Source organism: Danio rerio, chromosome 3, assembly GCF_049306965.1.
Source record: "Danio rerio strain Tuebingen ecotype United States chromosome 3, GRCz12tu, whole genome shotgun sequence".
NCBI lineage: Eukaryota > Metazoa > Chordata > Actinopteri > Cypriniformes > Danionidae > Danio > Danio rerio.
In genome coordinates this window covers 3,041,453-3,061,741 of record NC_133178.1, presented here as the reverse complement: position 1 = coordinate 3,061,741, position 20,289 = coordinate 3,041,453, and the positions used below count along the sequence as shown (strand labels likewise).

The 20,289-nt window shown below is 34.7% G+C and overlaps 3 protein-coding genes across 7 annotated transcripts in view; all 3 read right to left on the bottom strand.

Moving 5' to 3' along the window:
• LOC141381087 (uncharacterized) overlaps positions 1 to 20,289 on the bottom strand; it is a 460,537-nt gene that overhangs the window by 128,065 nt on the left and 312,183 nt on the right. The window lies entirely within an intron of this gene.
• LOC141381088 (interferon-induced very large GTPase 1-like) lies at positions 1,218 to 7,148 on the bottom strand. Its single transcript, XM_073943871.1, has 2 exons — positions 6,416 to 7,148; positions 1,218 to 5,141 (listed from the first exon to the last, which is right to left on the bottom strand). The coding sequence occupies exons 1-2, from the start codon at positions 6,452 to 6,454 to the stop codon at positions 3,057 to 3,059; spliced, it is 2,124 nt and encodes a 707-aa protein (XP_073799972.1). The 5' UTR covers positions 6,455 to 7,148; the 3' UTR covers positions 1,218 to 3,056.
• On the bottom strand, positions 6,588 to 17,691 carry LOC101882166 (GTPase IMAP family member 8-like). 4 transcript variants are annotated; one of them, XM_073943868.1, is made up of 6 exons: positions 17,662 to 17,691; positions 16,245 to 16,387; positions 10,213 to 10,296; positions 8,731 to 9,315; positions 8,048 to 8,662; positions 6,588 to 7,719 (listed from the first exon to the last, which is right to left on the bottom strand). In XM_073943868.1, exons 2-6 carry the CDS (start codon positions 16,279 to 16,281, stop codon positions 6,752 to 6,754), a joined length of 2,289 nt encoding a protein of 762 aa, XP_073799969.1. In that variant the 5' UTR covers positions 16,282 to 16,387; positions 17,662 to 17,691; the 3' UTR covers positions 6,588 to 6,751. The 4 variants fall into 4 exon arrangements, with proteins under 4 accessions (XP_073799969.1, XP_073799968.1, XP_073799970.1 ...); XM_073943867.1 differs by having other exon boundaries at positions 16,245 to 16,370; XM_073943869.1 differs by lacking the exon at positions 16,245 to 16,387.

Below are 20,289 nucleotides of genomic sequence, written 5' to 3'. Positions count from 1 at the left end.
TTCTTTAAGGAATAAGATGTAATAAAATGACCAAGACTAGCAGAAAAAAGACAAACAAAATAAATAAACAATAAAGCAGTGTGAAGTGATAATAGTTTAGTTACATTCAGCTCATAAATTATTTATATTTAGTGTATAATTTAATACAATCATATCTAAAAATAAAATTACTGTACAGTTTAAATATTGAGTAACATTAGTGTGAAAATAATACAACATAGTTTGATAAAGCAACAACTGAACAATTTAACAATATAATGTGATAAAACATGTAAATGTTATTTAGCAGTTTAAACGGCACAGTAATTTGATTTAAGATAAGATTGCAAATATTTTTTATATTTATTTCATTTGATAGTTTAATTTGTCCTGAAGTGTTTCTGTACTTATAAACTGCTTACTAATATCTATTAAAATAGAGTTAATGCTTATCAAATTATGAATTAACTATTTATTAATGCTTAATAAAGGATTCATAATGTGCAGTTATTATAAAATATTACCAATTTTGTCCATCTGATTTATAAATAAGGAAGAGACAGTATCAACTGTTTCAGTTTGTTTTGACATTCCTCAAATTAAGTGCTATAGATACAGTTTCTGCGACCGTTTGAGTAATACAAGCTTTAGTACGACACAATATTTGTTAAGATGCCTTTATGAATTAAGAGTGGATAGACTTTTTTTAATTTGAATATTGGCAGTGGAAAAAACATGTTTATTAGAGCAAGTATTTTGTGGTTTGATCTAAAACAAAGTAATCAGCAAATCACAAATCAAACCAATAAACAGCAAATCTCAATTACAGTTATCACTCTGGCATGTGACAAAACGACAGAAGTGTTTGGGCAGACTTTATATATGTGGAGGAGAATCAGTCACAACCTCCAGCCCATCAGCCATAGAAAACACCTATCTGGTGTACAAAATTAGCCCAGTATATTAATATTTATGATCAATAATAATGAGTTATTAATTATTAATATTCTGAATGAACTTTAATTGAAATTGAATTAACGTTAATTTAACTAAATAAACAACAATGACGTTGCCCGCTCGTCAGAGTGCACTGTAATTATTTTTTTAGAAAGGAAATTATAACTACTTCTTGTGAAGTAGATTTATCATTTGCAAGTTTTGGTAAACTTAAATCAGCTTGTAGCAAAATCTATCGTTTAATTGACCTTTTCTGTGAGGCAAAACAAAGATAATTCAACGTGGCTATAGCATCATTTATTGACTAGTCTAACATATAACAAACAAACCTACAAAATATAACAACAAAACATAGAAAAGTAAGCAAGCGAGAAAATAAACAGTTTAGACAAAAGAATGGCAAATGTAGCTCAGTTCCACACAGCTATTCAGGACCACCAAGATTATAAAAACACCTTTTTGATAAGGGGCACAGCTTTAACGCACGACTAAATACCTGTTGCTCTCTTTCTCTCGTTGTGCAAGTTTCTCTGATGCGTAAAAGATGGAGTTCTTTATTAATTTCTTTCTTGATGCATGGAGTTGGCAGCGCAGATCAAGGGGTTACACGAGACACTTTAAACTGAATTTAATTTGCCAGAACATAAGAATACATGGAATCAGGCGAGTCACGTGGGTACAGAAACGCGGTCTGCCCCCTCAGGGGCACTTCTCGGGACCTTTCTGCCCTGATGCTGGTTAGAAACTGAGTTTTAACTATGGGTAAAGTCACACCCATTTTTTACTGACTGACCAATGGTTTTTTGGCAAAGTTTTGAGAGATTTTCTTTGTCTTTGGATCGGTGATAAGCATAATGAGGGTCCTCCTGAAACGTTCGAAGAGACATTTATTCTGAGCATTAAAGAATGCAAGCCGTATAAGTTATTATCATGCACTCAGCATCATGTGTTGTAAAATAGCAGGAGAACTGTAATGATTCTAAACACAGCACTCTAAATACACATTAGATAGCAACAAGGCATTTCTATACTATATAAGACTCAAAAAGGACTTTATTGGTGCATGCATATACTATTTTAACTTTTTTTTAAAATTTGTTAACTTTTCAGATATAACAAAGTATTTTAACAGAGAAATTTAAACAAATATTATTCCTACCCCTACCCTCTACTTAAGTTAAAATTACATTTATCATTTAGAGAAAGAAGAAAAAAAAATACTCACGATAATAACAACATATTAATCAAATAGATAAAAACAATTAAGTAAATAAAATGAGTAAAAAAAATACATTAATTAAATAACCCAAAATTGTATTTAAAAAAATGAGTCCTCTGGTATTTATAAAGTACCTAATCATGTGACATGCTCAGAAATAAAAAGTCTAAATGCGTCCCATGTTACGGAAAAGGCCCTAGTATTGCCATTTATATTTAACTACTTTTGCTATAGGGCAGAGCATATAGATTACAAACACATTACATATTATTTGGAGTGAGTTTTTGAGTTCTAATACTTCCTTTCAATTGTGTGTGTGTGTGTGTGTGTGTGTGTGTGTGTGTGTGTTAGAAAAGGTGGGGGTTTTCCTTTGGAATGACTTGGGTTGCACAAATGTCCACAATGGAGGTTTCTCTATTATCACCGACCATCTAAAATATAGATTATATAGCAGCAATGGGTCCCCAGCGTCTACTACACATCCTGGGTTAAACACGGTGTCTTGCACAGCGACCTTTGTCTCCAGACTTTCTATAGCCGAAGGACATCAACTAAGAGCCAGCTAGAAATATGGTATTTAGGAATGTTCTTCATTCTTAAGCTGCTCTTCAGCTACGGCCCGTATGTTACACTGGATACACACACACACAAAACAATATACACAGCTAAAAAACAAATAATAAATGACAGTCCTAATGATAAACTTGTTTGATTGGTCATCAAACATGTAGTTTCACCAATTAGTCACTTTTAAACAGAATTGAATATTGTCTTTAGAGTTCAGTGTATTTGATACAACTAATCTGAGCAGTTATTGAATTCAGCTTCTCATTGATGAATGTATACAAGTAACAACTGATTCAGTTCTGATTCTCATTCTTCATCTCCTCCATTAGATGTGTTATTCCAAACTTTTAACAGCATCTTGTTTTGTGTATTTTCTCCATTCAGCTGGTATATTACCTTTCTTCTTAAATGTTTTACTGTAGTATTTTTCCAGATCTTTCTGGAATCTGCACACAAACCACTTCCAGTAGGTCAGTTCAGAGAGATCAGGAGTGATGCTCCAGTCTGCATAAACTCCTCCTGCTCTTCTGTAATCTCTCCAGAGGACTGATTTAGTTGATGCAGTGGGATTAAAAGATTGATCACTGCCTGCTGCTGATGTGCAGATGTTAATAGACAAGTTTTTTGTTCCTGCATAAATCTGCCCATTCAGCCCAATTACACGGTGGAAAGGAACACTGTGATCTCCATCATGGTTCTCTATGGTGTTTGTGCAGATAACTCCACAGAACGGACACTGAACCCAACAGCACTGACAGAAGTGATCAATCAGAAGCTCATCTGGCCTGAACTTATAGTCCAGCTTTACTGGAAATGTGCCTGTGTTGAATCTGCTGCTGATGTCTGACATTACAGCAGGAAGCTCTTGTCTGATCACATCTTCTAGGAGTCTGAAATCATCAACATCATAACGTTTGACTCCACTGAGGTCTTTTTCAGAGAAGATCAGCTGATCTGAGAGCTGCTGTGTGAAACTCTTCAACCACAAACCCACATCTCCACTGTTGACTTGAACATGTTCAGTAGATTGATGTGCTGCGTTCATGATCTTCTGCTGCAGGAGTTTAATGTTCTCCTTCATCTTGGGTAAAACTCTGATGCTGAACTTATCTCTGATGTAGCGACTGACTTCATCTCTGATGAAACTCTCGAAGTGATCTCTGGGGTATTTTATGTAGTTCATGTATTTGTCAAAGTCCTGCTCTTCTGCCAGTGTCTTCAGGATGTGTTTCTCCAGCTTTGATCTGTTTCCATTCAGTGATGCACAGTCTGTTTTCATTTCATCTGCTAAATCTCTGGCAGTTTTCTTGTAGACGCTCTGCTCAATGGGCTCTTTTAGTTTCTGACAGATGATCTCACCAAAAATAGCAGCTGGTTTTGCTCCATAACAGTATTTCTGGAAAACACTATAGTACTGTTCTCGATTATTTTTTAAGTATATTTCAGGATCATTGTCTTCTCTGAACAGTCTGTGTTGGTCAGTGATCGTCTTGTTTGCTCTTTTACAGATTGAATAAACCAAATCAATGAAGAACTCATCCTTGAACTCATATTTCACGGCTCCTTCCTCATGTTCTGATTCTCTTGTGTTTATGTACTCTATGAGTTGTTGAATGAGGCTGATGTTGTAGCCCATCTTTGTAATGTTAAATGACTGAATCATTCTGTCTGTCTCCTGATCAACATCTGAGACAAATGATCTGATCTGGGCTTCATCTTCTTCAGACAGAACGTAACCCAACCACTCAATTGTAAACTGTAGTAGATCACTGCGTCTGTAGTTTGTTTTCAGCCAAACATAATCTGAATATCTTTTTACATTAAAAATATCCCTGCTGTCCTTCCATTGGTCTACAGGAGCACTTTCATAGATGTCACCGAGGATCTCTCTCACATCTCTCATTATATCGATCTCTCTGATTGCAGAAGTTTCTCTGATGATATCTTTCATACTTGGTTCCCAAAACAACCAAAAATTTCTCTTCGCTATTCTTTCACCAGTTATTTCAGATTTGTTTTTCAATTCAGGTACTTTGCACTTTACATAAAGAGTGTTTTCATGATGTGTCCTTTGAGCATAAATCTTTCTATTTATGTCATGTTGCTGAAGAAACTTGTTTAATTTCCTTTTTGTTTCTCTCACAATGTTCTCCTGAAGCTTCTTGATTTTAGTTTTAAACGATGTTTTCCACTGAATCATTAAATATTTATCCGTGTCTGTCTCAAAGAACTCTGACATGGATTTTTCCACTTCTTCACTGGTCGTCTTCAGTTCTCTGTGAAGATCAGTTTCTTCAACCTCATGAATTGCTTCATTTTCTATTTGGTTGTTTAGTTTGTTCTCAATTTCCATCATGGCACTGTGGAGACTCCAGGACCACTCGCTGTATACAGTCTCTAGTTTCCTGTAGGCTGCGACCTTTTGGGATTCAACACAAATAAACCAGTAAGAAATATGTAGAAAAGCCTTGAGATCTTGACAGTTTTTTCCACATGGGAAAAGTAAGAGGATGTAAAGAAAGACACAACACACCCATGTGCAAAGCTGAAACTGTTTATCGGAGCACTTTAACCTCCTAATAAACTTTATTTTTAATTAGCTACAAAGCCTCTGAATATGGCATTGCCTCTACAAATTCAAATTTCCCTCTGCACGAAAGTACTATCATCAATTCCATTAAACCAGGGGTCTCAAACTCAAATTGGTGGGGGGCCATTTCAGTGACTGAAAATTCATAGGATGGACCTTTTAACATCCAATCACATAAAAAAGTGTAAAGCTGATATAATTGATGCATCTTAGGACAGCAGACATGAGGTTTATATTTCAAGCATTACCTGTCAGCAGTGATAATGCAAATGAGCACGTTTATTGTGTGTCACATCACCTGCTGAAATATATCTGTGGCTAGTGTGTGTATGGCCGAGCGTTAGACACACACTCAGTCATTCTTCCACAGAGTATACGCAGTCTAAACTGCAGCTTTTTGTTTCTTGTTGTACATATTGAAGGGGGAGTTTAAACTGCTATGAAAAAACTACAAATAATAGGCATGATAATTATTATTCTGTCCCAACCAATTGTATTCTGTCCCAATAGCGTAAGAACAGCGTAAAGCAGTTTGGGTAACTTAAGTGACTGGCGATTGTTCTTCTCAATATCTTTTTTTGTAAAACTACAACAAAAAGGGGGAAAGTATGTACATATTCACATTTACTTTAACATGTTCAATTCAACTAGCAGTACAATTTTACTAATGTACATAATTTTTATGCAAATTTCAAATTTGCAGATGAGAAAAATATTAAATGAGACCTATTAAATCGAATATTAGCAATTTTTTCATATTTGTTGTACAACAAAATACAAGTGGTATAAAACTGATGATAATCAAATGACACTTGAATATTTACATATATAGAGCTTTAGTAAAAATAGAGCACTTACACACAAATATCAACGTTTAAATCAGCCTCAGAATTAAAACCCATGTGTGTTACTCTCGACCGCACACTGAGAGAAAATGAAAGTAAAACTAATCTGAATGCAGGACTTTAAATGCCGACAAGGCGACAGGTCAATACCACAAGTAGCTAGATGTGACTGAACAACAATGATTAAGTGACAACAAATGCGAGAGGAATGGTCGCACTGTCGAGCCCTGAAAGATGAAAGCTGACAGTAACACTCACCTGTAGTGAATCGTCAGTTTCAGACTGAATTTTCCTCATTATCTTCTTTTTCTCTCTGTCATATTCCCTTCTCCACTCCACTCGTTCTTCTTCATGCTGTTTTTCAAGCAGTTTCAGTTTCTCTTTAAAACTCTTTGGGAGATCTTCTCTAAACTTTTCTTCTTTCAGTCTCTTCTCTGAATCCTCTTGTTGTTTTTGTCTCTCTCTTTCTTTTCTCTCTTTCTGTTTGATTATTCCCTCCGTTTCACACTTGAGTTTCTGAATGTGTTCATCTGAAATCTGCTTTTTTTCTTCTGTTCTCTTCTCTTCATCTTGTTTCTGTTTCTCCCATTCCTCTTATTTTTTTTCCATCTGTATTCTATTTTGGTTCTCTCTTTCTTTAAACTCCTCTTCTCTTTTCTTTCTCTCTTTCTCCTGATTCTGTCGTTCCTCCATCATCGTCATTCTCTCTTTTTCTTCTTCTCCCCTCTTCTTCTCTTTCTCCTGTATCTGTCGTTCCTCCTCCATCATCATCTTCATTCTCTCTTTCTCTTCATGTTTTTTCATCAGTTCTTCTCTCCTCTTCTTCTCTTCCTCCATCATTGTCTTCATTCTGTCTTTCTCTTCTTCTAGTTTCTTCATCTCTTCTTCTGTTTCTCTGACTCTGTCCATCAGGATCTTCATCTGCTGTTCTTGTTTTTCTCTCTCCATCTCTCTGAACATCTTACATGAGTAGAAGCTTCCTCCGTTTGCCTTCACCATGTTGTCTATCTTCTCCAGTAGTTCAGACACTTGTGTTCGGTCTTCAGGCTGATTATTGTTGAACACATGGAATCTGTTTCCACAAGTTTCAAGCAGTTTTCTGACATCAGATCCAGATTTACCCAGAAACTCTTTAATGGTCTGATTCTTCAGCTCATCTCCTCTAGTGAAAAGCACCATAGTAAACATTAGAGAGTGTTCACCAAACATCTCCTGGATAAACTTCACTGATGTTTCCTCCTCTTTAGTGAATCTCTGTCCTATACTGAGCACGATGATGAACACATGTGGTCCAGGCAGAATCATGGAGATGCAGTGTCTGATTTCTCTTTGGATCTCCTCATTACTGAGTTCAGTATCAAACAGTCCTGGAGTGTCGATCACAGTGATGCGTCTGCCATTGACTTCAGATGTTTCTCTCTGACTCTCTTCAGTAACAGATTCTGAAGATATTCCTGCTTTAAATGCATCTCTTCCTAAGATTGTGTTTCCTGTTGAACTTTTGCCAACTCCAGTTTTTCCCAGAATGACAATGCTCAGTTCATCTTCACTCTCAGCTGAACCTGTAAAAGATATAAATGCACCAGTTTTAAACCATGAGGGCTTAATTTATAGATCTGTTTCTGTGTGTGGTGTTTCATATAAAGTTAGAAAAGTTCTCAAAAAATATATTTGTAGCAAAATGTATACTTTTTTTTTATCAATGTTCATAAAATTGCAGTAGAATGTAGATTGTTGTTCTGAGTTTCACCTCTACTGTACATAATACAAAAAAATATATATTTTAGAATATTTTTAATATTAAGTAGTATGATGTATTGGATAATAATCATATTTATCTACTCCATTACAAAAATACTTGAATTTATCTTTTTCTTTTTTGCTCACTACCTTTTGATTGTAAGTGGGTCTGTAGTGAGTGAAGTTTCTTCTTCATCTCTTCATATTCCATCAGTTTTTTCATCTGCGCCTCCAGAAATGTCTCTGTGGAGTAAAAGCCTCCTCTGTTGTCCTCCAGCATCTTCTCAATGTTCTCCATCAATGTGGACTCTTGTGTTTCAGGATTAAAGTACTGATGTCTTCCTCCAAAACTCTGAATGACAGCCTGTGTTTCTTCATTGAGTTCTGCTGTCTGATGCTCTGAATTCTGCATGATGAGGATCATGATGTGTTTGTTGATTCTGGAGCTGAAGATCTTCTGGATCTCCTCCATTTCTGCTCTGTCTTCATTATTGAGTGGAGCGTCAGGAATAATGAGGAGGAAAGCATGAACTCCAGGATGACAGCGAGACACACGGCGGAGAGTCTGACGCATCACTTCCTCCTCTGAGAGCCCAGTGTTGAACAGAGCTGGAAGCTCCAGCACATTGATCAGACGAGCATAAAGATCCACGTCTGTCCTCACACTCTCTGATCTTCTGTGTGTGTGTTGCAGGATCAGCTCTGAGATGGAGGATTTCAGTGAGCCGTCGCTGCCACACACCAACACATTCAGCCTCTCACAGTCTGAAAGTAGAGGAAGAAGATTAAACAGTGTAAACATCACTAGGAGCATAATATAATCTCACACTCACCTCTTTGTGTGGCCTGTTGTTCAACTGAGAAATACTTATAAGCTTCATATTGAGCAGAAATCAGGTGTCGTCCCTCATTGCTCTGCTCGATGTCCTCAAAGGCCTGCAGAAGATGATCAGCAGAGCTGCTTGTCTGAAGACTGACGTGTCTGTTGGAGCACTTCTGGATGATCTTCTGCAGGATCTCATTGGGTTCAGTGGACTCTTGTGTGCTGAGCACCAGGGTGTGTTGAAGAAGGCGCTCAGAGAAAGAGTCCTGCAGCTTCTCCACACGCTCTTGATCTTCTGCTGAACACTGCTGATGTTGGAGGAGCAGAAGCACCACATGAGGTCCTGGATCAGACAGACGCACACACTCTCTGACCGTCTGTGTGATCTGATCATCTGAGATGTGTGTGTGGAGCAGCTGAGGACTGTTGATGAGCGTCACGTGTCTGTTCTTCAGTCTTCCTCCGACTCTCTCCACAACATCTGCAGGAGCTTCACTGTCAAACGCTGATCTGCCCAAGATCAAGTTTCCCACAACACTGTTCTCTGACACGCTTTTCCCCAGGAGAATAATCCTCAGAGGAGTCTCATTGCTCACTGAAATGCATACAGGGGTGACATTTCATCACATCAAAATCTTGATCCAACTAAGATCATCACAGTTGTAGAAAAATTAACCGGTAAGAGACATATTTGATTGTTTGCTGTAAACAGATTCAGTTGTATATTGGTCTGCTTTGAGTCTTTCTGAATCAATGCTGATAATTAGTTGACAATAATGTTTTAATCTTTGTTATTTGACCTTTGAAAAGTTGTTTTCACGTTTTAATGAAATAGCAACTGTTTCATCAACACCACTAGCATGAGCAATGTCATTGTGTGATTTATTTTAGTCTCAGTCTCTGACTCGCCTCAGAAATGCTATTGATCACAGCGAGAGATGTGCAGGTGTGATGTACTCTACTGTAAGTAATGATTTATAGATGAATGTTTTAAATTCAGTTTGATATTTCTAATGTGGTTTTACAATGTAGATTGTGTCAGAAGGGTAGGACGGTGGCTCAGTGGTTAGCACTATCTCCTTACAGCAAGAAGGTTGCTGGTTTGAGTCCTGGCTGGGTCAGTTGGCATTTCTGTGTGGAGTTTGCATGTTCTCCCCATGTTGGCATGGGTTTGACTAAATAAACGTTAATATATAGCATTGCAATAATAATTTAACTTTTTTGTCTGTTTTAGTTTGACATTTTGTCAAGGACTTGTTTACATTTCTACCCAAGTTGTGAATTAAATAAAATCTTATATAAAATGTATAGATCATTGATATAAAAGGAATTACTTAGATTAGTTAATAATGAAAATTGATCAAATGTATTGATAGATTTATCAATATAAACATAGCTGTTAGTGGCAGCACTAGTTGTATTTACTTATATTAAAACAATTTAAACACAGTTAACATAATATTATGTGTTGTTCATCTGTATAAAGACTTACTCATAGGACGTCGTTCTATGCTGCTTTCTCTCTTCTGAGGGTTTTGAGCTGTGGGTAAGGGGGATTTGGGAGCATCTTGTTTCTCTGTATGATAGAAAAAAGTTACATTTGACTCTATTCACCACAGTACAATACCAACAAAAATAAAGTCAATGTGAAAGTGTGATTTAGATGTTTATAAAGTATAAGAGCAGAGTTTGTTTGTCAGTATTTAAGTAATGATCAAAGTAGAAATGTGAGGTTAAAGCAGGCCCGGCTCCACGGAGGGGCCTGGGTGGGCCTTAAAAAACATCTTTTGGCAAGCCAGACTGATTTACAATCTTGATTAAAGTATTCTGTTTTAATAATTTCAAACCAGGCTGGAAAAAATGAAAGAGAAACTAATTCAGCATAGAGCGCAGGTTTGTGTGCGCATTATGTTTCTGAGCGTGCATTACCAAACGCACTTCCCCTATCAGTTTATACAGTCGTAGCCTAATTCATACAATAAAAAGTCTCAAAAAACACAAACAGTATAGAAGCACTGAGTGGGATAATCGGGAGATGTATTGGGCCCGCTTAAACATTACAGCATTTTTCTCACGGAAAGAGCAGATAAGTTCACTATCTGTTAATGACGCACAGAAACAGACAAATCACAGGCAGTTTCTATTGTGAAGTTTGTGCAAAGTGCAACATACAAAATTCAAACACGAGTGCAAAGCACTTTGTTACAGTTTGTGTCAAAAAATGTATATTTCGACACATCCACACATAATTTTGCTTTCGCTTTGCTCTCTCTATGCGCGCTCTTCTCTTGACGCGTGCTGCTGTGTGTCCCTCATCTGTATAAACAATATCGAAAAGTTAGTAACTGAACTCATTTCAATATGACTGACTTGATTAATTAAATAAGAAAGCCGTGTAACGTGCTGTCGTCTGACGTGTTGTCCTTTTTTCCATTTAAATCTCTCAAATTATCATGTGATCTCCTCTGTTATTGGACTTTTTGGAAAAAACGTTCAAAACATATACACTATATCTAAATCCGTTTCCATATTGGCTCTGGTGCATTAAATAATAATTAATATTAAGATTTTTTTTTAATCACAAAATATAGAAAATGATATCAAATGTTCATATTTTTTGAAGGTATCATCTTAAAGTGGTAAATTCCAGCATAGTGACAACACTACAGTAATTGTAAAGATTATTATGTAAAAGCAATATAGGTGATTATATTGCATGTATTTTACAATTTAAAAAGGAGTAAAACTCTTTAAAAACAGCAATTATTTCCACTATCTTATAGAAAGCATATTTATTTTTTATAATTCAGCTTTTGCTAATCATAAATGATCAAATGTTTTAATTTTAGGGAATACATTTTTTTTTACACTTTTTATATTGTTTGTTAAGTCGGTTATGGATGAATTTAGTATTGTGTAGAAATAACAATAAATCATAGCAAGAAAAATCCAAATGGGTAGTTACTAAATTGCAACTGAATTGACAGTAAAAATTTTGTTTTAAAACATTTTAGCCAAACATTTAACTTTATATAACTGCAAAGATCACATGATACTAATGAAAGCAGGATTAAAATATTTTTAAATTGTCCAATATGTAATTTAATGAAATATTGAGTTTTCTTTTTGTAACTTTGGTAACAGTATTGACAGTTTACAGTTTAAACATTTAAAATGAAAATATTGGTGACTTTTTTTAAAGAAAAGCAAAATAAAATATTTTTAATTGCACAATAATACATGATGGAAAAGTACACACTGACTAATTTGAACATTAAGAAAACATGATTTTCAGTAATATGATCTTTAAAAATGAATAATTTTAATAAATTATCAAAAATGTAACAATGTAACATGTAAAAAAAAATTAAAAGCTGAAAAAAGGATGGCTTTGGTCACTAAATGTACCTGCAACTATAGAATCACCCATATAGTTCATGGAGAGCAACGTGTTTTTCTAGAGTTTTCTTACAAAACTTGGCAAACATCACTTAAGCAAGCAAACACTAAGATAAATATAGTCTACAGTACAAATAATAATAATGTTAAAATAAACGATAGTTTGTGTGTGTGTGTATATATATATATATATATATATATATATATATATATATATATATATATGAAATCTTTACTATTTTATTAGTTATTTTGCAAAATAATCTCAATACTGTTCTGACATTTTTATTGTAAAAACGGATGCAGTTGTAAACCATCTTATTTTACTTTTATTAGAACAGTTTACACACAGTTGACATTTCATGTATTGTTCATCTGTGTAAAGACTAGGGTTGGGTATCGTTTGGGTTTTTTTCGATACTGGTACTAAATCGATACTTTTAAAACAATACCGGTGCCAAAACGGTGCCTGAACCGATACTTTTTAGCCACAAAATGATGGTGGATGACTCTACAATATTTTATTTGACAAAATATTTTAAAAAATCATTTTATTAGAACAATATAATTACAGTTTAAAGTACACATCAATTCATATTGTATTACATTAATACATTTCTTTTGATCATTTTTGGTTAGCATGAATTTAAGATTTACATTGTGAAATTACATTAGCCTTCTATTAACCTGTGGGGGTGGGCAGGGGCCACATATATACTTTTTATCTGTAAATATATATATATATATATATATATATATATATATATATATATATATATATATATATATATATATATATATCACAAAATATTTAAAACATTGGAAGTCATTTGTTTACATGCATCACTCTGCAATCTTCATAAACAAGAAATTTAAATAACTTAAATTTAAAATAATCTTCTTTGTTCATTTATTGGACAAGTAACGTTGTACTGGTGTAGGAGAACAAATTTCTAACATTCAAGTACATCAAGGCACATTGTTGCACCTGTAAATTTTAACAGGCCTACAGTTAAAGTAAATTTATTTTGCCTACTCATTCATTTAAAATAACGTTTCTGAAAACTTTTACAGTAAACAGTAAACTTTTCCTAAAAACATAATTATTCTGGAGTCATAATAAGTTATATTTGTTATTGTTTATTTCGTGCATTGATAATGACTAAAACACATTGAATGACAGTAAAAAGTAGCAATTTTACCCAATAAATGCCTTAATAATATCTACGGATTTATATAGAGTCAATCAAATGAACTTAAACGATTAAAAACTGCAGCAAACATTTATTTAGGCCCGAACTACAAAACCAAATATAAAACAATTTTAGTATCAGTTTTGCCTAAGTTGCACACTAGTGTTGTAGGAGAGGGGAGTGGTCACTTTAAGACTTGCTATTTAAGGGATTAGTCCATAGCGAAGTGGGTAGTGTAGTTCGACACGCATGCTGGATTATGTGAGCTCGCTGTGTGCTGTGCAGCTGAAGCAGAGGAAAAAAGTTTTAATCGACTTTGTTTTATGTTCACTCAAGTTATTCCACCCGAGAGCTGTTTGCACCATGAACCTGACAACACGAAAATAAGTAAAAGAAGGGCATGCATTGATTACTTTTGTCGGTCTAATCCTTTGCACGAGCTGTTACTCTGCCGCTGGATATTACTGAAGCGGAGAGAGTAACACTAGTTTGGTCACGTATAAATATCATAATTATATTGTATAAATATTATTACAACTATGCCTAAAACATCCTGACAATCAAAAACCAAATTACATATCACAGGCGATTGTCTTCTGAGTGTACCAGACATGAATGACACTCCTCATAGAGCTTGATAAGCAGACAGTACTGTATGATCTATATACTTTGTAAAATAAAGACTTGCAGGTTAAAGAAACAACATAGGAGGAGGTTGCCGCGGGCCTTGGTGCTGAGGAAAATTTTTTTTTTTAAAGTGTATTTGTATATATAGAGAGATACATAACTATATAGAATAGAGATCGATTGATCTCTGCAGCAGCTGCCGAAGAGCTGCGAGCTGCAGACGCAGCTGGTTTGAAAGGCAAACGCCTGCGTGCTGCTTCTGCTCTCCATACGCGCTGCTTTCGCTTGCGGTCTGAAACAGGCATTACATGCAACTTTTGTAAAGACAGCTGCTGTGTAAGAATCCTTGCTTGTAAAATACGCTTTAGAATGCTTAGTTTAAGCAAATTGGACGAACGTGATCACGCGTGTAGATCTGAAGAGTGTCGGTCTCGCTCACAGAAAAACAGGCTAAATGCGCTGTACTACGTTGTGTGCATCTGTTCCCTAGCGACAATAACAATTGCCTGATATCGCCTGTTCGTATTCCTCAAAGTTGTTCAGAATTAAATGTTTAGTGATGCTGTGACACAACGCCTATGTGTGCCTTTTTCATGCACCCCTTAGATGCTTCTTAAGTTTTTGCCGCAGCACCGAATTTAGGCACCAAAATTCATTCGCTGATTTAATACCGGTACATACCGGTTACCAAGGTACTGGAGCTATAATGGCACCGGGTTTCGGTACCCAACCCTAGTAAAGACTTACTCATAGGGGATCGATTTAAGCTCTTTTATCTCTTTTCTTGAGGATTTTGAGCTGTGGGTGAGGAGGATTTAGGAGCATCTTTTTTCTCTGTATGATACAAGTGTCATATATTTGACTATTCGTCACTGTAACATACCCACAAAAATAAAGTCAATGAGAAATTGTAAGATGCTAAGGAATTAGATGTTAATCAAGTATAATATCAGTATTTCAGTATTTACGAAATTATTAAAGTAAAAATGTACGGGTAAAGTAAAATGTATTCACCCTCATAAACATGTTTATTTAAAAGAAAAACACTTAAATATCTGATTTCTTTTATCTTTGTAATGATGGCAGTACATAAAATATTATACTAGTTATTTTGCAAGATACTAATATTTAAAAAAAAATATTTTACTTTAAAGTGCAATTTAATTTATGTATTTTTTAAATTATTATTTTTAAAGGTTAATTGGGCAAGTTCAATTATTTGGGCATTAGTCATTGGACAACAGTGGCTTCATAAAACTGGTGTCTTTACATCAGACAAAGCATGCAGAGTCTTTTCCCAGGAAAGGATTTTTCCGAATCAGCCAGTTTGGGCATCGGCCATTTAGATTTTTTGTCAAAAAATGCTTTATTTTGCAAACATATGCACATATCATCATAAAACATGGTATGCATCTACAACACCATGCACTGAAAGTACTCAAAGACTCCTAGAGCAGTTCTAAAATTTATAAGTAATTTTTAATGTTACTCAATTGTTAATTTTCTTTTAGGCTTTGTCCCTTTATTAATAAAGGGTGGCCACAGCGGAATGAACCGCCCACTTATCCAGCATATGTTTTACACAGCAGATGCCCTTTCAGCTGCAACCCATCACTGGGAAACATTCAGACACACACTCATACACTATGGTCAATTTTAACCTGCCTAATTCACCTGTACCACGTGTCTTTGGACTTCATAGGGAGAACATGCAAACTCGTCAAAGAAATGCCAACTGATCCAGCCAAGGCAAGAACCAGCAACCTACTTGCTGTGAGGTGAACTTGCTACCCACTGCGTCGCTGTTTTTAATGTTAATAACTTTTTACATTTTCAAAATGCTAATATCTTTTGCTAAACTTTCTTCATTGACATGTCACTTTTCTTGGTACATTCCTTGGATCACACCAAGACCATTGATACCAAAAATATCCTAAACTTCCCGTCTCTTAACTGCTTTGCTCATTCTGCATCTGAACTGCCTGGCCTCTTAATTGCTGCTTGCAGCTATTTTATTTAAATGTTTTTATTCCAGCTATACTGAAAAAAGTAAAAAAAAAAAATAATAATTTTAGGAAATAGTGTGAACTTTTCACTTGAGAAATATTTTAATAAAAATGTTTTCTGAGGGAAAATTATTTTGACTTAAACTGCATATTCCAGTGGATGTAAATCTCCATGGTTTTTCTGTGTGTGTGTGTGTGTAGTATTTTTGGTCATTGTTTTTATGTGTAGTAAAATCTGTAGTGACTCAGGTTTACAATGTAAAATGTATTATTCTTCTCTAATAAAGTAAATTAAATACTTTGTGAGGGTGCTCTTTCTTTGCTGGAACGATGCATATTGATGCTCAGTCTCCTTCAGTTTTTAGCTGATCACAGTCTCTGACTCCTGATGTCTGGCTGTTTATACGCCATATGGAGCTGCACATCTGCAAAACAGATTTGACTAGACAGGCTAATAAAACACAGTTTAGTTTCAACTCTGTAAGTATCTTTAAATTAATGCTAAATACATAAATATAAATTGAGTAAAGACACTGTTGAGTGGCCAAAAATTCTCTATTGTCTAAAATATCCAGGTTTTGGCTTTTTAACATAATAACATCACTTAATGTATAACTTAATGCATTGTTTTGTGATGAGTTTTTTGAAGTCTGTGTGATAAAGTTATCTTATTTCATATCCATTAAACGGTTCACATGTGTTCCCGACATATTTACCACTAGCAAATAAGCAACTTGTCATATTTATATACTGCTGCTCTCTGATTTGAAGAGCTTCTTTTATCTTCTCTTGTGAGTTGATTTGAATAGAAGTGTCTTCTAAATAAATACATGTAAATATAAAGATCATGTAAATTAATAAATTTAATTATAAAATTAGCAGGACAATAAAAGTGGAGTCATGCATATTTAATGTAAAAACAACCATATAAAAGAGGTACAAATAAGTTGTTGCATTTTTAGTTCTCTGAAGCCAAACCATGTCTTTATGTGAAGAACAGAGGATTCTGTGAGGTTTTAATGGCTGAAAATGAGCTGACTCCTGCTCACTGACATCCTACAATTCAAAAACATGCTCGGGTACATTAGCATGGCATGATTAGTCATGAGACGCAGAGGGAGCCAAAAGCATTTGACACAATCCTCGTATTGACAAATGGTCTGAGGAAGTTTACAGCTAGAATCTACGTTAATGGCATATGCTTATGTTCATAATTTCCATTGCTTTGGTCAGACTACTTGTCAGCCATTTTCTTAGAAAACCAGAAAACAAGCCAAATGTAGAAATCCATGTCAGCATATGTCCCCTAAACATGATGCATATTGTCACCCTAGATATTAGATTTTAACTAAAAACTAAATAAATAACACAATAATAATTTGAATGCTAAAAATTAAGTAGTTTCTGATGATAAGTATCTTTAACAACTTTCAAATTGCTTTGTACATGTATTCTATGAAAAAGTGTATTATAATCTATTGAGTCTTTATTTACACTGTTTACATTTACTTTTTGCTTTGTAGCAAGAAATTAAACTGAAAGCTTCACATCAGCACATCATTATAAATCGCCACACTGATTTATTTCTGTGACAGAATGACAGTGAAACTCACTGATATTAATCCAGTTCATACACTTTCTACATTTGCTAGCACTTTAAATGTTTAGTTTTTCATATATTACATAAATTTGAGTTTTATGAAGTAAAGAAAGTACCTGTGTGCCGAGGTTCCATCTTCCTTGTGTGTTTCTGATAATTGTAGAAACTAGAAAAGCAGGCTGTTTGTGGGCGGATTTAAAGTCACAGGTAAAAATGTTTTCCTGTTTGACAACATTTTGTTCCAGCCACAAAAGCACAGCCTGGTGTAATCAAGTGATCTAAAAAAAGTGTTTACTTCAAATCTGAAAACAACATGGAAAGCACAGTTAATGTCAATGTTAAGTCACAGTATGCAATAGTATTTCATTAATGCTAAATTATCAGTACTCTTATTTTCATAAATTAGAAAATTAATGTTTTGTGAAATTCTGGTCAAACCATGTAAGTGTTTACTTTAGTTTTCAAGAGCTTTATTAGACTTTCCTCTCCCATTTAGTTGTCATCAGTAAGGCCAGACGGAATGTGCGGACGTTTTTTTGTTATTTTTGCTAAAAATTTTGGTAAAAATTGCAGATTTATGTGGAATTATTTTGGGATTATAACTAAAAACCTTAATGTGTGAAATAAAAAACAATAACTTTTTTTACTTTAATGTTTAAAATGCAAATCCAGTTAGATTCACTTTAATTGGTAAACAAAGCAAGTCTCATAATATCTCTACTAAAAGACAGAAAATTTTACTTTACAAACTGCATTGTACATAAATCAGATAAACATTTTTACATTAGTCAATTAATATTATTATAATTTAAAACTGAATAAATATAGATTTACACACATTTACTCTAGTAAATAATCAGAATTACGATGATCTAAAAATCTGCAGAATTCTGCGCATGCAAATGTCATGTAGGCCTAGTCATCAGTGACATACAATATGTTAATATTTAAGTGTGGACACAGTTTAATATTTAAGTGTGGACACAGTTTTCTTGTTACAAACCAATCACACAAATAAGCTGAAAATATTCTCTATTACTTTATTATTTATTATTTTCATAAACTAATTTAAAGAGGAGCTTGTGATGTGATTAAGCATGACTGGCTGCTCATCTGTAATCAGTAATAATCCAATCAGAGTGATCCTAGCTTACAATAAATGCACCGATTTATTTATTTTTCCTTTCTGCCCTAACTTTATTTTGAAAGACCACAAGCGTGAAAGCAACTCAGTGATTCAAGCTATTCAATAACCAACAGCAAACAACACTGAACAATATGGGCAACAACAGCAAAAATTCTTCCAGCTCATGCATTCAAGAAGCCAGGAACATCCAAGCTTCAACGTCACTGCAAATATATTGAGATTCCCTTAGACAATAACCCTTTTGTACTTCACACTGCTCAACAATTTACCACCCCTCCCACTTGGCTCCCAGCCCCCCACTACACATCATTTGTATCAGTCATACCCATATCCAGCTCCTCATTCCCATTAACCCTCCTCCTCCCATTCTCTCCACACACCTTTCCCCTCTTTAGCATCCCCTTATATTCCCTCTTCCTTCCTTCACAAAGCACTGACTGGCCAAACATCCCATTGTCCCAATACAATTTTCTTCAGCACACCCCAGAGGTGGAACAAAGTCATTGTTTGGCGAGTCACAAGTAAGTCTTAATTCATTGCCCTCAAGTCCCGAGTCAAGACAGGCAAGTCCCGAGTCAAGTCACAAGTCAAAGGCAACAAATCTCAATCAAGTCCAAAGTCTTACGGTTTGACTTTTGAGTCTTTTTAACAAAAAAATAAAATTTAAACAGATTACAGTAGGTATGGTTAAGATCTGTATTTATTAAACAACCCTTTTTAAATAAAATAACTTTGCTCAGATATATAAAAATACAAATGTAATTTTCTGAAAAATGGCTGAAATGTGCTGTGTCTCATCTCCACAGCATAATGCACAAGAACGAGTTACCACACAAAAGAGTCTATTTTGCCTAATTCATTAAGTTTAGTTGTGCTATGTTATGTCTTCAGTGATCAATTTGTGATTCATTAAAGTTACATAACCTCAGTGAGGCAGCAGTAGACCAACAACTCCTGTATATGCTGCAAAGTAAAATTAAGTGAAATTTGTATTTTGTCAATTGAATCTTGTGTGTGCTAAAGAGATGGAGATGCAAATCTGTCTAGCAGCAATGTAAAATGGTTGCACATATACTCAATGAAGAAGGCTACTTCATACAAACAACAACATTGTTTTCTACACATAACATAAAATAACTTTGCTCTCTACCTTGTGTAACACTTGTGCATCAATTTCCTCTGTTTGTGGACAAAACTTCTTGCGAGCTCTGAAATATACACTGCCCGCACGCAAATCTTCTACTGCTCTCAAATATGCACTGTTCACACACAAATGTTCCTGCCCGCTCTGAGATTATATGCAGAATTTGTGTCGTGTTCCCTCTTCCTTTTATGCTTTTTGATATGATTTATATTGGTGCACTGTTTATTAACAATAACCTAAATACTAAAATATACTTACATATGACATTTTTAATCTAACAGACCATAACATTTTGGCTGTATGTTATATGATGAGATTTTTCCAGTTTCAAACACTTACAGAGGTTGGTTGTAAAGAATGCATTTTGTTTTATAAACATTTATTAAATATCCAAAAGGTGCACCATACTAATCAAATAAAAAACATTTAAACAAATATATAACTAACGCAAGC